Raw genomic sequence first — 17,349 nt, 5'->3', positions numbered from 1 at the left:
TTGTCGAGTATCTTCATAACATAAGAGCTGTCTTATGATGAACGTCAAGAGTTGTGAAAGAATGAGGCGCGTGCGAGAGCCGCGTCTCCGTCAGCTGGTCTTAAAGAGACAGCAGCCAATAAAGCTTTCTGTCAGTAAAGTTAATCAAAGAACAAAAAGAACAGAGAAAATGACTCACTGCTGTTGACTAAAGGTTTTTTTTTTTTTTTTTTTTGCTATAATAAGGATTAGTCTATATTTAATTTATAATTTATGCAGTGCAGTTTGACAATTTCGGTATATGTCCTAGGTCTACCTGTTTGACAGGCACAGGTAAATATGACATTTATTTTTAACTCTTGTATTATTGAGACAAATAACAATATTGAATTTATTTTAATTTGAAAACACAGTGCATTTAGTTGTTGTTTCTAGTTTGAGTTGAGAAATGGGCTACAAATTTCAGCATTATCACTAATCTGTGTGTGCATTTTACTTGAGAAATAAGCAAGTTAACTCATGAAACCATTTGTTTACTATATCGCAATCGCATATCGCAATATTGACCTCAATAATCACAATATGACATTTTCCCCAAATCGTGCAGCCATACTTTTCAGAAAAATGTATTTCGTATCATTGTCTTGTGAACTAGTCATTCAGCTTTTGATCAATAGTGATTGGCATGTTAAATCCCACACCTGGTGTGTGTTCCTTTGGAGGGTGTGGTTGTCAGGTAGGGGAGGGGGCCCATGAGCTTCAGTGCCCAGGGGCCCCTGGGGGTACTAATCCAGCCTTGCTTAGTGGTGTAGCACATCATCTCGATTTTAAGAATCGTTGTTGTGTTTCTTTTTAACTGAAAAGACATCAGTTAGACAATATTCTAATTTTAAATTTGGGGTTTCATAAGCTCCAAGCCATAATAAACATTAGACCTACTTAAGTCTCTGCAGCTAGTGTACTTAAATTTCATTTATCTGCAAAATTATGTTGTGTACTTACAGTTTTGCACAATATATGTTCTCAAAACTACATAAACCCTTTAAAAAAATATACATTTAGCAGTTGTTTAGCATGGGTCTGTGTAATCTGTTCTGAAATGGTTTTATTATAATATACTGTAAATCGTTATCGCAAGAGGCTGCAATGTATATCACAATATAGATTTTAGGCCATATCGCCCATCCCTAATTGATAGCCTATAGTAGTTGATAATAACATAGGCCTACCTAATGTTGCCTACGGACGGTAACAGTACAGTAGTAACCTTTTACAGTCTATGAGTAGAACAGCTTTCTCAAGCAGTTTATGATGCATTTTGGAAACAGGAGATGAGCCCCTGGTCTAATGCGCCACCTGGCTTGAGAAACCCGTTCTCAAAGACTTACTTTTATAGTCATTATTTGGGTAGCACACATATTCTGAATGCCTTCGGCAGAATTCAAATGAGCCATTTTAATCTAGATTAATCTAGATTAATTTCAAAATTAATCTAGATTAATCTAGATTAAAAAAATTAATCTATGCCCACCTCTAATATATATATATATATATATATATATATATATATATATATATATATATATATATATATATATAAAACATACACAAATCATTTCTTAACTAAGCAACTGTTTCTTAAATTATCAGACACTCACCACACTGATGTTAACTTCACCATATATTGTCTTGTCTACCATGATTGGAGCAAATATTGACCCACCATTCCTCTGGTCAATTGTTAAGTTAAGTTGTCCGAATGATGTAGAATTATTATTATGCTCTCGTTGTGGAAGGTTGTTAGGCTGTTGATTTGTCATGTTTCCAGAATGTGCACCATCTGTTAAAAAATTAACAATTAAATACACAACCAAAACCATGTAAAGCTTATTGAAGATTGAGAAACATATTGACTACTAACAAAGTAAATTATAAATCTTTTCCTACATTTGATATTCTTTTTTCTGATTTTTTTCACAATGGACTTGATCCTTTTTAATGCTGTTTCCTCTCCATATTTATTCTGTAGTTCCTCTACTGTATCTTCCAACCTCCCTGTTGTTCTTCTCCAGCTGTGTTAACCAAAGACAAACAATTAGAAGAATAAAATGTATGTACAATAGCAAAAATAAAGTTGGTCATTAGTTGTTAGGGTTAGATACACCTGCAGACACATTCATACACCTGTTCACCTGTTTTCATTTAGCATACACCAGAGTTCAAACATTCACTTTTTCAAAGGCCAGATTAGCTCATAAATATGGCAACCAAAGCCAAACGGAGAAAGGCAGCCAGAAATAACAATATTCTTCATATAACACACCAGTTCAAAGTCAATGAACCGGCTGATGCTGCAGGTGTTAGAGCACTTGATGGACAGTGAACAGATGCACAGCAGGTTAAAACAATAGTCTATGTTAGGACAATAACAATAATAGTCTATGTTAGGACAATAGTATGTTCACAGGAGCCGCTGAGAGCGAGTTCCAGCTGACAACGGTCATAAAGTGCGAGATAAGGTGCAAGTAGCTAAACTAAACATTTCATATTTGACAGAAATGTTTTGAGAAATGTTAAACAACGACAAAAATAATCAAGGCAAACTAATCAACTTTTTTCTAATTTCACCATTTTGAACTTAAAATAGGCCTATACAATACATGTGATTTAATGTGAGAGGAGAAGAAACAAATAACAATCTTATGCCTAATATGATGAAAAAGGCTAATAATGAATGTGTACATATTGTGAATTAATTTAATAAACATTTACCTAACATCCATAGCCTTCAGTAAATTAAGGCTAGACAAGAACAACAAAGTTCCTTTTTAACTCTGCCCCCTGCTGTAGTTAGAACTTTGGAGCGCTCAAAATTGTGGGGCTCAAAAATAATTGTCATTTGGAACTCTTTTATAGCTATTTTTATCAAAAAATATGTTGATAATGATTAAAAACTTTAGTGCCCTTCGAAGGCACCATTTTAGATAGTTTGGCATGCATGGGATTGTGTGTCCATATGCTAGTGAGAGCGAGCGTCTGGTGCTCAGAAATACATTCTACAATGATATAAAATATCTTCATTAAATGCCTATTTTGTCTATTCTACTAATGTCTATTCTTTAATCCACACATAAATCGTAAGTGCATAATATCACCTGCTCAAGTACTTCTTGATGAGTTTCTTCTGTATTAAACAGCGAATCTTCTCAGTCAGATCGTCACAAGATCTCAGGAATCCTCTCACACTGCTCGTGTTCACGCGCTCCATCGCTGCACTTGTGTGTGTGTGTGTGACTCCAACGATTCAAACTTCCATAAAGCGCGCCAAAACAGCAGCGCGGAGATGTGGCGTCACGTGTCGAGCGGGCGTTCGTAAAAAGCACTTTCGATTCACTTAAAAAAAATAAAATTACATTACCTTCCGTCTTCAGCATCTGATGATTCCCGATATTATAGTTACTTTATTCCTTTATGACTCTGTTTTTCGGTTCAGCATTTAATATCAAATTAGAGGTTATGGTTTTATTGTTTTACACTTCTCAAGCGATTTCTGTTTGCTTTAAACAAGCGACTTTTTATTTAAATTTTTAGATTTGATAGAGTATTTTATATTACAGCGAATTTTGTCCAACTGTTTAATACAGATGTGAATTTGTTTGATCATTTCAATGCTAAAAACTCAAGTTTTTATTAAACCAGTTGTTGAGTATGATCTGAAATATCTAATCTTTTAAATCATGTATTTTTTTTTTATTATTCTAAATATTATTATTATTATTATTATGTATACTATTATAATACAATTTTTATGTGTTGCAACTGCAGTAGCCGTTATGTGCCAAGAAGCTATGACAACATGTCTTCCAATAGCACTTCATCGAGTTTAATTGTACATGTTCTACTGTTATGCTGCCTATATAATGATATAATGATTTACACAACCAAGCAATGAAAAAAGCTTGTAATTTAGACCGTAACTTTGACTTACCTGTCGAGAAGAAAGCAGGCAACTTCAGCATCCCTTTCAAAGTAAATGGTAAATGGACTGCATTTATATAGCGCTTTCACAGACCTATGGCCACCAAAGTGCTTTACATAGCCTCACATTCACCCATTCACACACCGACGGCGGTGTCAGCCATGCAAGGCGCCATCCAGCAAAGTCTTTCTCCTTCATTAGCTCTTTCCACCTGGGAAAAGCTATCCCGATATTTATTTACATCCCGATAAATAATTTTTTTGCTTTTTGGCCACGAGGATTTCTTCTCCTGTGGCTCTGCATAACTATGATCCAGCATTATATTGTACCGTGCAGTGCAGCCTTTTCAAATTTGCCCGGGGCAGTATCAACGCCTCCCAAAATGTCTAGCGGTTAGCATTCCTGGTTTTCACCCAGGCTGCCCGGGTTCGACTGCCGGTATGGGAAGACAATTTTTTTTATATTGCCAACAAAATTCAAGTTATTCAAGTTCATCAATAATCATTTTTAGTTATTCATAGTCTTAGAGGCCTACACGAACTGCAGAAACAAGCAGAAGATATGTAAAAACTCATTTTCACAAATACAATTATACTAAATTCAGAAAATTTCACTATGGAATATTTTACTTTATCTATCATAATTTCAATTTAGTATGTCATCATTTAAACTTTTCATCTCATAATTATGACGCATAGTCATCATTTTAATTTCGACTTTTTGTCATAATTATTACTTAATTCAGAATTACAATCTTTGTCAATTACGCCTTTTTAATGTAATACTTAAAATGTTTTTAAGTCATCATTTGGTAGCACTATTTTGATGGTCCTTTTGAACGTGCTGTTGACTATAGTAGTGTTGCACCTGCATGCCCACTAACTCGCTTGTGAGAGTCAGAGTGTGTAAAGTAAACTCTCATTAGTGTTAGTAGAGTATTAGTGGACTGGTAGGGTTAGAATAAGTTGAGATATAGTTGAGTTACTTATAGTCAGTAGAATATCTGTTGGGGAGCATCACAATAAAGAGTTAGCAGATATTAAGCACAGTCTATTTTTTCAGATGTTTAAATTACAAAATACAATTTTTTCAACCGAGTGAATCTACACATGAGAGACCTTCAGAAGTCATAACTTCAGGGGTCAACGGTTTAGGTCAGTTGGCGAAAACACTGCGTGTGTAAAAATCAAATACTGTATTACACTTTTCAAAGGATAATCTAGCTTTAAAGTTAGAATAAAAAAGTAAAAACCAGACATATCTTCATACCTGTTGTGTTCTGACACAAGGCCATTAACTTGTTATTTTTGTTTTATAAATGTATTTTGCTTATTTCTACAAATATCAACTTGATAAATATGGACTGAATACACGATTAAACAAGATCATGCTACCAAATACGTCTGACACAACATTTTTAAGAAAAAACAGTGTTTTAACAGATGACAGTCCTACATAAATGCATGTTGATTACTAAGTTTCAGGCGTAGTGCAACCACGCAATGTTCAAGAAATCTAATATTGGTGTAATCTTTGCGATGTCTCACTGACAACGCACAACTTTGTGTTGGGTGATCCAGGCATACCTTTACTAAAATAAAATATTATGGAAGTCATTGTACTGTAATTGTAAAATGTAATTATACCATATTTTATTTATTAATATTATGGCTTCATGTTGATTTAAAAAGTCATAACTTCAGGGGTCAACAGTTTAGGCCAGTTGGCGAAAACATTGCATGTGTAAAAATCAAATACTGTATTACACTTTTCAAAGGATAATCTAGCTTTAAAAACCAAACATATCTTCATACCTGTTGTGTTCTGACACAAACTGGTTCTTTTTGTTTTATAGATGTATTTTGCTTATTTCTACAAATATCATCCTGATAAATATGAACTTAATACACGATTAAACAAGATAATCATGCTACCCAATACGTCTGACACAACGTTTTTAAGAAAAAACATGTTTTAAAATACAACTAAACCATGATAACAGATGATTTTTTGACAGTCCTACATAAATGCATGTTGATTACTAAGTTTCAGGTATAGTGCAACCACGCAATGTTCGAGAAATCTAATATTGGTGTAATCTTTGCGAGGTCTCACTCACAACGCACAACTTTGTGTTGGGCATACCTTTACTAAAATAAAATATTATGGAAGTCATTTTCAAACTGTAATTATTCCATATTTTATTTATTAATATTATGGCTTCATGTTGATTTAAAGTTTTTGTTTGTTTGTTTGTTTGTTTGTTATTAACTAATACCTTCATCTTTTAACTAACATCCAGCACAAAATTAAAGAGATGTATGAGCTAAGGATGTTCTCTGACCCCAAATAAACTGATAGTGCAATGTTCACAATCTACAATATACAGTTAGATATTCTCCTACATAGTATGTGTGTAAATAGTTGTGCTTAAATCTTTGGGTGTATTTTTACACACCATAGTGATGCAAAGTTCCACACCCTATGGACTAACTTTAAAACATCATCTTATTCTTTATCTTTAAGATTCAAAAGACCAAATCACTAAGAAAAGAGGATTGAAAAGCTCCGTTTATAATAAAAAGTTTCCAAATGATGGTTTTGTTACTCAGCTACATTTAGTCATCTTGTTCAGACGACACTGTTTCACATTTTGTATGTTGGACTGTATGTGTTTTAGGTGAAGACGTTTTCTTTGAGAGCCGTCAACATTCAGTGTTTATAGAAATAAATGACCATTAAGAATTTAAGTGAAATTTTAAGAAGAAACTTTCCCTCTATCTACGAATCACACAAAGTGCATGCTGTTTTACACTTAAACTATTACAACAGAATCACATCTGACTATGGCACTGAGAGAGGCATATTCATCAAAGCTTGAGGCTGTTAAACAAAGTTCCACACTTTGGTAAAATTGCACAAAAGTAAATTCTAATTCTATTTCTTCATCATCATGAGCCATTTAAAACAAATACAGAAAAGCCACTATAGTGATCAGTTTTAGCTTTTGAATGTCTGTAATTGACATTTTACATACTAGTCAATTACGCTGTTTACATCTTGTTTTTGTACAGTTTGCAAAAAGTATATAGTCTCAGAGCGTGGTCAAACATGTTCATATAGGAATGTATGAAAAACATGAACAAATATTGCATAAAGAGAATTAAATAACGGTCCTTCTAGTATGAGAGTGTTTAAGACTAAACAAATCATATTTATTTTAGAACATCTTTCTGCTATGTCTACGAAACATCGACGTGCTGTTTTTTCTGTTACCTACTATTACGCTTCAAACTTGTCTAACTATTACACTTATTTTGTTATTATTACACAGTTATTTTGCGTGTCACTAAACAACAGTTAAGCTAATGAATTACAGTTGATACGTGGTATTTTTACGTGAAAGGAGGGGTGATTCATTTTTTATTCTATCCACACCAATACTTTGAGTTTTAGGCATCGGTCTTTTAGGCCCGATCCAGAATACAGACGTTGTGTTTTATGTCTTAATAATTGTTCTTCTTTTTATGAAAAACATGTGGTGAGTTTACCACAAGTTTTTGGCCTCATCGGCATAATGTTTTAACATATCGCAAATTTCAATGGTTAGATACATCATCTAACTATTATATCTAACAATCAACAGTCACAGAGTCGGATTCTTGTTTATATTGAACATTGTAATTGAACCGCATGTTTAACAGCGCTATTGTTCTCGGCCTCATCAAAGTTTTCACCGGAGCATATCGACTCTGAAACAAGACCAAATATTAGCACGTAACATTTTGGACACCTTTGTTTTTATGCATCTTTGATTTTGTTTGCATTTCTTCTGAAACAACCTGTTTTGAAATTGTTTAACATCACTAGCGTAACACTTATCGTATTGCCGGGTGTGATTGTAATGTTTTGTATGGCGTTCTCTTTACACTTTCCCCCGGATATCTGTTTCCTACTGTTAGCTGTAATGTTAGTGAACTCTAGGTCTTCTCTTTGTTCATATACGACAGTATTCACATGAATTGGTTCGATTTGATAAAATGATGGTTTAAACCATCATCTTCACGTGAGACATTATATTATTATTATACCGTCCTAGTTTTTAAATAGCGCTAAAATGTATATTTTAACCCTTTATGCGGATATAGAATACCACACAAGGTTCTCTGTTCTCTGGTTCTATGTTTTTTTAAAATACCGCGAAACAAAGACAAGGACCCTCAAAATCTGTGCATACAACAAAACACATGTATGTGTACGATGATTTATCAGAAAATTACTTTTGTTTGAAGAAAAACTTCAATCAGCTGGTGCTTGATAACTATTGAAGTTATTAAACACCCCTGAATTCAGTAATGATGCGTTTAATGCGATATCACGTTTTAATTTTAACTCAAAACGCTAAAGGTCTATGAACTTTAACATCTTCATAGTTGGTAAAATTAACTTAAAGCATGCGCAAAATGAAATACATCCTAACTACTTTCTAAATGTTTGTTACAGAACTTATGGTGAACAATTCACCCATGCATATGTTTTAAACGTTTTTTTAAAATTTTCAGATTAAAAATAATCTGATTTTGTAACTGGATTGAGTGAAAATAATAATAAACTTCTCTCTGGTGGCATGTAGGACTTGTTGTTTATGCAGGAACTAGTTTTTTATGGCTTTCCTGATGACGACACCCGTACATCCTACGCAACAGGGTGGGCGGACCCCAATCGCCGTCCTGATAAATATTTCAGGACATCGCACGCTCTTGCTCTACTCTAGCTCTACTAGCCGCGGACTGCTGTGCTACTGCATCATCTCATTGATCAAAAGCCGCTTCAGCATTCCTGTTTGCCTGAACCTGATGCAAACTACGCTTCTACGACTCACGCTTCTGACCCAAAAACACAAACTTACGCGCATTAACGCACAAACCCTGGACGATTGTGCCGCAAGGACTCACTCAGGAGATTCCAGGAAGATTCCAGGAACGAAAAGCATCTTTCATCATCGAATAGTGGACTATTCGAAAAGTTGGAAAAAATGGCGACGCAAAAACGGATGGAGAACGACTCCGCGTTGAGTTCTGGCGATGTGGGGCACAAGTATCATCCGGCGTGTGAGTGCGCCACGGGCAAAGAGTGTCCTTTAAGAGCTACGCTAGACTCTATGTTTAAAGATCATTTTAGAGGCCAAATGGTTGGCTTGATGCACAGGATCATCGATGCTGCGTGTGATATGAAAAACGATTGTATGCAGGATACCAAACGTGTGACAAATCTCAAAAATGAAATGGATGTCGTAAGAGGCCTGACAAAGTCATGGACTGATGTAACGCCCATGTTTTTTAACGGCAAAGAGCCGAACGGCGTAATCCTCAGAAAAGTTCTGGATGTGTTGTGTGCATGTTCTGACGAATTCGATATCACCGAGATACTAGCTATTTGTACTTTTGTAACGGATCTCTGCGTGTCACTGGTGTCAAAAAATGCAAAAACTGACGTTGGTGAATTAGTTGAAAGTCTGGTCAACTACATCCTAGAGCAAGACATGATAGCCTGCAGAGATTTTCTATTCTGGTTAGATCATCTGTAAATGTCATTATTGTTTTACTTTATGTACGTAATGCCGGTCTATCATTTTCTTCACTACTTCAATGTATACTCGAAAGTATAATGTTAAAATAAAAAATTACAAAAATGACTATTGTGGTAATGTCTGAGCTCATAAAAATAGTATGACACAACTTATTCTTTAGGAGGTATTAAATAAAATAGTATACATAATAATAATATTTAGAATAATTAAAAATACAACCTGATTTAAAAGATTAAATATTTCAATATTTGTTTTCTGCATCTTAATTACTGTATTCCTGAGGTGGCAACCATTTCCAAGATGTGTATACCTGAAATTGTGTGGTGATTTTTAAATTTTTGAAATTGTGGTGTTGAACAAAATTTGATTTTGTTCTTAGCATCGGTTCCTGCATCATAGAGGGTATTTAATAAGTTTAATAAGATTATGTGTTCTGTCATGGACGACTAGACACTAGTCATGGGATGTCCAGCAGAGAGAAGGGCTTGAGTGGACACGCCCTGTGGTCACATTTTTACCCGCCACCGCAAACCTCCTGTCGTCCTATCACTCTGCCTTTTCCCCCGCTTCACAACTTGGCCATCCTACAGCTTTCTGCCCCTGCGACAGCCGTAACATCGACCACCACGGTATCCATTTCAGGCCAAATGGAGGAGCAGGTGGGTTACTTAAACACGGCATTCAGCAACCTGGCCCTCTCCAGTCCTATTTCCTCCCGTGGAGTTGAGGATATGTCTCACCAGCGACCTCCGGCTTGTCACAATCCTGGCATGCGTTGGGAACAGGAACGCCTTGACACCTTTCAGAATTGGACTCTTGCTACAGTAACTCCAGCCGAGCTTGCCAAAAGTGGTTTCTACTACCTTGGTCAGCGCGACAGAGTGGCTTGCTTCAGTTGTGGAGGTCAGCTTAGCAACTGGGAACCGGGAGATCGTGCAGTATCAGAGCACCAGAGGCATTACCCCAACTGCCGCTTCGTTCGAGGTGACCGTGCAGATAATGTACGGTCACCTAGTTGTGTGCAAAGAATGTGCGCCTTCTCTACGCAAGTGCCCCATATGTAGAGGCTTGGTCAAAGGCGCTGTCCGTACTTTCCTATCATAAAGTGAAGATATTCATCATCCAAGTAACAAACAGTTTTTGGATTTGCAAATTTATATTTAACTTGATAAATAAAAACAATGTAACCAAAAAAAATTTATATATATATATATATATACAACTTAGTCTAAGTAAGAGCAATGTAGAGTCCTCAGATGTCTTAAAAACAACAAAACATTGTGACAGACTTTGACAACATGTTGTATGGACACATTTTTTTTTTTATAAATAAGATCTAAGACGACTAAGTACAGGTTTTCAACCATCTAAAGTTTTTGAACAGACGCTGTTTAGTAACAAATTATAATCACCGTTAGACAAAATCATTACATAAGTCTTCTAAGAAGATGAATAGAAGATATGATTTTAATAAAACTTTAAAGATTTTTTCGAGAAAGAACTTTAAACTTCAAACTAAAACAACCTTTTATTTTTAAAAGATCATATTTAAACTTTTACGATCATGCTTTGAAATAAATTTAGTACTAACAAAACTTTGGCTCTGGAAAGGACCTTATAAGCAGCCTATCAATAAGACAGCCTGATGGTTCACAGTTTCTAAATGTTTTCATCGTTGCTCTCTCTCTCTGAAGATGTGGTCATTTTCTCACAGATACAACTTAAGGAATTATTGAACATTTCACAGGTGTGAGATGACTTTTGTGACTCTCTAAAAATGTAAGGTGTTTTTATTAATATATTTATTTAGCTAAAACTTTGTTTACATTTTATTTAATTATTTATTTATTTCATTTTTGAAAATGTACAAATGTAGTTCTCTTACGAGAGGTCTCTCGTACTGCGTAAGATATCTTACGCTAGGGGAAAATCCTTTTCCGCGAGATATTGAAGCCAAAAATTATCCTTAATTTTGTAATAATGCAAAACGCGTTGCAGCAGCAATGCAGACATAGGCGAGACAGCTCGCGCGCCTATTGGCTGCTCTGCGGCAACTGCAGCAGCCTATCGAGCGAGGCCTGGCGTGACGTCAGACCCAATCAGGGCACTTCGCGCCCACTGCGTCACGTCCCGCCGAAATGGGCGTGGTCTAGGCCTATAAATATCGCTCGCAGGCAGCTATTATCTGATTTTTCATCCTTCAAGCGAAGCACACGCATCGCTGGAGCTGGATTAGAAGCCGCGCCGTCGAGAGAGAGCACCTTCAGCGGGACGAGTCACTGAAGTCGCTGGCCGCGCCGCCTTCCTGCCTTCCTGCTGCGCTTTCCGGCGCTTATATCCTTCTCTTTTATTACACTGTATTTCTGTGTGTGTGTCGCCGCCGCGACACACATTTCTAAAAGAGCTAGCGTCTTTTTAAAGATGCCTTCCTGCGGCTCGTGCAGAGCCTCACTCAGCGACGGGGACCGCCACGTGATCTGCGTTTCCTGCCTGGGTGGAACATGCAGCTCTCGCGCTCGCTGACGGCGGATGCCCTCACTGCGAGCTGATGGCAATGGCGACTCTGAGGACTCGCCTAGCCGTCTTCACCGAGACTGCTCCCCCGCCCGCCGCGGCGTCGCGCCGTAAAAAGCGCCGTGCCCAGCGGGCCCCGGAACCCTCCCTCAGCCGCCAAAGCTCGCCGGTTCGCCCGCTTGCTTCCCCGGCTTCTTCTGTTTCGCTTCCTGACGGACAGCGGCCGCCGTCTGCCGCCGCTTCCGTTGATATCGCGGATGAGGAAGCCCTGCTGGGAGAGGATGATTCCTGCTCTATCCTGGCGTCAGGCAGTGAGGATTGGGCGGGCTCTGAGGACCCCGCACCCCCTGCCCGCACGTCGTCAGGCAAGAGAGCTTCCATTGAGACGGAACTCATGCGAGTAATCGCACAGGCCGCGGCGGGCCTCGGCCTCGAGTGGTCTTCGCCTGAGCAGCCCGCTCACAACCGGCTGGATGGATTTTTCCTGCCTGGGGAGCGCGCTTCGCCTGCGTCCAGACCGGCGCCTTTTCTTCCTGAGTTACACGAAGAAGTCGCCAAGTCCTGGAGCGCCCCCTATTCTGCTAGAGTGCGTCCTGCTGTTTCTTTGGCATTCTCCGCCGTTGACGATGCCAAGAACAAAGGATACCTCTCGCTGCCGCCGGTTGAAGAGGCGATAGCGGCCCACTTATGCCCGCCCTCCGCTGGACGGCGCGCTAAGCCGGCCCTACCCTCTAAAGCTTGCCGCACGACGTCAAGCCTGCTCCACCGCGCTTTCTCCGCCGCCGGGCAAGCTGCGTCAGCGTTGCACACCATGGCAACGCTCCAGATCTTCCAGGCCGATCTCCTCCGTAAGCTGGATGAGGAAGGACCTGACGCGATCTGCGTGCCGGACTTAAGGAGTGCCACGGACCTCGCTCTTCGTGCTACTAAGTCCGCAGCACAAGCCATTGGACGGACTATGGCTTCTCTCACCGTGTCTGAGAGACATCTCTGGCTGACGCTCTCGGAAATGGCCGAGTCTGAACGCACCGCGTTCCTCGACGCCCCACTTTCCGCCACAGGCCTCTTTGGATCCTCCGTCAAGGATTTCGCGGAGAGATTCGCAGAGGTACAGAAAGCGTCTCAGGCTATGAAGCACTTCCTCCCGAAGCGCTCCAGCTCTGCAGCAGGCCGTGCGAAACCGTCTGCTCAGAGCTCACAGCCACAGCCACCGTCCACTGCCTCCACTTCACAGCGCCGCCAGGCCAGAAGCGCGAGACCGCGCTCCCGCTCATCCGGTCGCCGCCCCGCAGGACGCGGCTCGCGACCTAGGATCACGGTGAAGCCCGAGGCCCCGAAGTCGTCCTAGCACAGCTAGGAAAACGACGGTGTTCCAGTCCCGCTGCGGCCGGACTCACACCAAAGCTATTCGCTCGTCCAGTTCCAGAAAATGTGACTGTTCCAGTGTTTTCTGCAGCCAACAAGTCGGTTCTGTCACCCGCTTGCCTGCACACAAATGCCGTTTTCACGGCTACCCAGATAAATCCCCAAAAGAGTGTATTTTCTGGTGTCCCGGCCACGGCCGATGGTGTTTCATGTGTAGTAAGAATGCCCACTGCCCAGTGCCCATCCCTACACACAAGCACAGCCTGTCACACAGGGCTCGCGCACATAAAACCGACTCAGATCGGTTGCGCTTCAAACATGGTGAACGTGCCCACTACCCAGTGCCCACTAACACCACGTTATGCATGTCTCACGGTTTCTGTAAAAACGAAACCAACGTGCGCTCGCTTCACGCAAGCGAACGATGCTTTCGGTGTGATAAATGTGCCCGCTGTCCCGCGCCCACATCCACACATAGACATGACAGTTCCCACGGGAACCGCCCAGCCCTCCCCCTCGCGGTTAACCACCGCAGAGGAGTCGAGCGCGGGCAATCTGCCCGCTGTCATCAGCGCGCCCCATGCCTCAAATGTCACGAGCGACACGCTTGTGTTACAGCACACCGAAGCTTCTCCATCGCTGAGCGAGCGGAGCGCGCTTCGTATTCAACCCCTAGCTATCCATGCAGACGCATGGGCAAAGCTACCCGGGGTTTCGAAGTGGGTGCTGAACATTATAGAAAGAGGCTATTCGCTGCAGTTTCGCCGACGCCCTCGGCGCTATGTGGCGCGCGTCGAGACCACGGTAAAAACAGAAGTAGCACATCTACTTCGAGCCGAAGTGACGAAACTATTGAGCAAAGGGGCCATAGAGCCTCTCTCTCAAGATCAGAGCGAAGGAGGGCTATACAGCAGATACTTCCTGGTACCGAAAAAAGACGGGGGTCTCAGACCCATACTAGATCTAAGGCAACTGAACAAAGTGCTTGTGAAGCGACAGTTCAGGATGCTCACGACCAGGCAAATCCTTGTGCAGATTCGCCAAGGAGATTGGTTTGTGTCAATAGATCTGAAAGACGCGTATTTTCAAATACAGATAGCGTCACGTCACAGGCGATATTTGAGATTCGCCTTCGAGGGCCAGGCATATCAGTACACAGTCCTGCCGTTCGGTTTGTCCCTAGCACCCCGTACATTTACGAAGTGCATGGATGCGGCGCTCGCACCCCTCAGAATGAGAGGCATGCGAGTGCTGAACTATTTGGACGATTGGCTGATTCTAGCGCAATCTCGCGCAGTGCTCATAGAACACATGACCATTTTACTCGATCACCTCGAGGATTTGGGTCTGAGTGTCAATTGGGCGAAGAGCTCCCTGTCACCCAGTCAGAAAATATCTTTCCTGGGCACAGAACTGGACTCACTATCCATGATAGCGCGACTATCACAACAGCGCGCGGTAGACATTCGACGCACAGCGAACTCTTTTCGCTGCGGCGCGTCTGTCCCGCTCAAGAGATTTCAGAAGATGCTAGGTCTATGGAGTCAATATAGGGCCATATATATCTGCAAAAAAAAAAAAAAATTTGCAAAAAAAAAAAAATGTTTTGCAAAAAAAAAAAAATGTTTTGCAAAAAAAAAAATGTTTTGCAAATAAAAATAAGAGTATTGAGAATTTTTTTTGCTTTTTTGCAAGTAAAAAAAAATTATTGCAAAAGAAAAGTTAAAGCTGCCGTCGGCAAGTCTGGCAGATTGGGTCGATTAGCCAAAATGTTTAATGTTTACAACTCTCATGCCCCTCCCCACTACCAGCGAGCACCCTCCCATCGAGGTCGTGCTCGTCAGTGCGTCACTGTGCGTGTGTACCTGATTTTCTGTGAACGCGTCCGTCTCTTCAGCATCTATCAACACCATGGACTCGGAGGTAGGCAGCCCTGGCTAATCTATCCATAGATAACCGAGGAATTGGAAGCTTGTTAGTAGATTTTCTCTCCGCCATCACGCTTCATGCAATCTCCAGGCGAACTTCAGGCGTGGCGTGTGCATGTGATATTAACGTGCGCGAGTGAGGGGGGATCTGTGGCGTGTGCACGACCTGTGATTGACAGTTAGATCTCACACCCCCCTGCGCTGATTGGACCTGATGAAGCGGGAGCGCTGGATTTTTGCAAAACAAATAACACGCTCCAGGTGGAGTTAGAAGCTCGGGTTTTTTTCTAAAACCACCTTATTTATGTTGTTCTGTCGGATTATAGTGTCGATTACACTGAATGTGATCAAAAAAATGTTGCCGACGGCAGCTTTAACCACTGAGAGAAAAAATAAAGTTTAGCAAAGTAAAACTTCAGCAGCATTGACTTTGCAACACATATTTCCCTTTGCGCCGCTCCTTTAAATCCGCGTTTCAGTCATCCGTGCCTCTGCGGCGCAAGCTTTCCTTTGCGCTTCATTTTTCTTTGCGCCTCGCTTTGTGTCCCTGATTTGACGTGGGGGGAGGGGTCAAGAGGTTGGGGTGTGTACAAGGGACGAAGGCGCGTCCCTCTCGTAACGTCATCAGCGCGAGCCCCAGACCGACTGGATCGATCGAAATGGCGGAGCAGAGACATGTGAGGCTGCGTTCCAGTCCACTTTTAGACACGCACTTGCGAACTTCCCTAAGCACTTCCCCTTGGGGGAATCCCTGCCGCCATTTTGAAGTGCGTTCCACTTCGTGAAGTGGACGAGGGAAGTTTATATGGACAGACCCTCGTTCCCTCGATTTTGACCGAGGGAGCGAGTCTGCTTCAATGTACACTTCAGGCACCTATATGTCCCACAATGCAGTACGATTGTGACGTCACCACATATCTCATCTAATCACCACCACAACAGACAACTCTATGATATATTAATAATATATATTTTTAATTTAAAACAACCCAAACACACCTATAAACATTTGGATGCTGCATTAAACAAATTCTTAAAGGGAAACAAAATGTAAATAATAAATCAACTCCACAGCTGATTCCAAGTGATCAAGGGCTTAGGACCATTTCAGCCCATTGCAGTTTCCGCCAGTAGTGAGCACTCGCAATGACGTACATCCGAGTGAACGAGACGGAGGGAAGTTAGCGAGTGAAGGGCATGACAATTTTGGACTGGAACGCAGCCCGGGTGATGGATCACAGGTATGTATTATTGACAATAATAGTCTGGGGCTCGCGCTGATGACGTTACGAGAGGGACGCGCCTTCGTCCCTTGTACACACCCCAACCTCTTGACCCCTCCCCCCACGTCAAATCAGGGACACAAAGCGAGGCGCAAAGAAAAATGAAGCGCAAAGGAAAGCTTGCGCCGCAGAGGCACGGATGACTGAAACGCGGATTTAAAGGAGCGGCGCAAAGGGAAATATGTGTTGCAAAGTCAATGCTGCTGAAGTTTTACTTTGCTAAACTTTATTTTTTCTCTCAGTGGTTAACTTTTCTTTTGCAATATTTTTTTTTTACTTGCAAAAAAGCAAAAAAAAATTCTCAATACTCTTATTTTTATTTGCAAAACATTTTTTTTTTTTGCAAAACATTTTTTTTTTTTGCAGATATATATGGCCCTATATTGACTCCATATAGGTCTCATGGCCTCAGCATCGTCAGTGCTCCAGCTGGGTCTGCTCCGCATGCACCCGCTGCAGTTTTGGCTGAAAGCGCGAGTCCCACGCGAAGCGTGGGCACCCGGTTTGCTTCGCCTCAGGGTCAATCAGAAATGCGTTACAGCTCTGAAACCCTGGAAAGCGAACGACTGGTACCAATCAGGTGTAAGCCTGGGGACTTCCTCGAGGGTGAAAGTGGTGTCCACGGACGCGTCCACCTCGGGATGGGGAGCGCTGCTCGAGGGCAGACCGTTCTTCGGCCAGTGGTCAGAACGGGAGAAGCTCCTGCACATA

At 41.1% G+C, this 17,349-nt stretch overlaps 3 protein-coding genes across 3 annotated transcripts in view; all 3 read left to right on the top strand.

Annotated features, from left to right (window-relative positions):
- The window catches only part of LOC309474953 (uncharacterized protein), a gene marked incomplete at its 3' end in the record, with an annotated part of 266,525 nt that overhangs the window by 25,208 nt on the left and 223,968 nt on the right, over positions 1-17,349 (top strand). The gene's annotated exons all lie outside the window — the stretch shown is intronic.
- The window catches only part of LOC309474954 (uncharacterized protein), a gene marked incomplete at both ends in the record, with an annotated part of 214,867 nt that overhangs the window by 187,520 nt on the left and 9,998 nt on the right, over positions 1-17,349 (top strand). The gene's annotated exons all lie outside the window — the stretch shown is intronic.
- Positions 12,037-17,085, top strand: LOC309476054 (uncharacterized protein). Its single transcript, XM_082139190.1, has 2 exons — positions 12,037-14,961; positions 17,036-17,085. Exon 1 carries the CDS (start codon positions 12,097-12,099, stop codon positions 13,408-13,410), a length of 1,314 nt encoding a protein of 437 aa, XP_081995316.1. The 5' UTR covers positions 12,037-12,096; the 3' UTR covers positions 13,411-14,961; positions 17,036-17,085.

This window comes from Leuciscus leuciscus, assembly GCF_965113295.1.
Source record: "Leuciscus leuciscus genome assembly, chromosome: 15".
Lineage (NCBI taxonomy): Eukaryota > Metazoa > Chordata > Actinopteri > Cypriniformes > Leuciscidae > Leuciscus > Leuciscus leuciscus.
The sequence above is the reverse complement of the archived record's forward strand: the minus strand, read 5'-3'. Positions and strand labels throughout refer to the sequence as shown.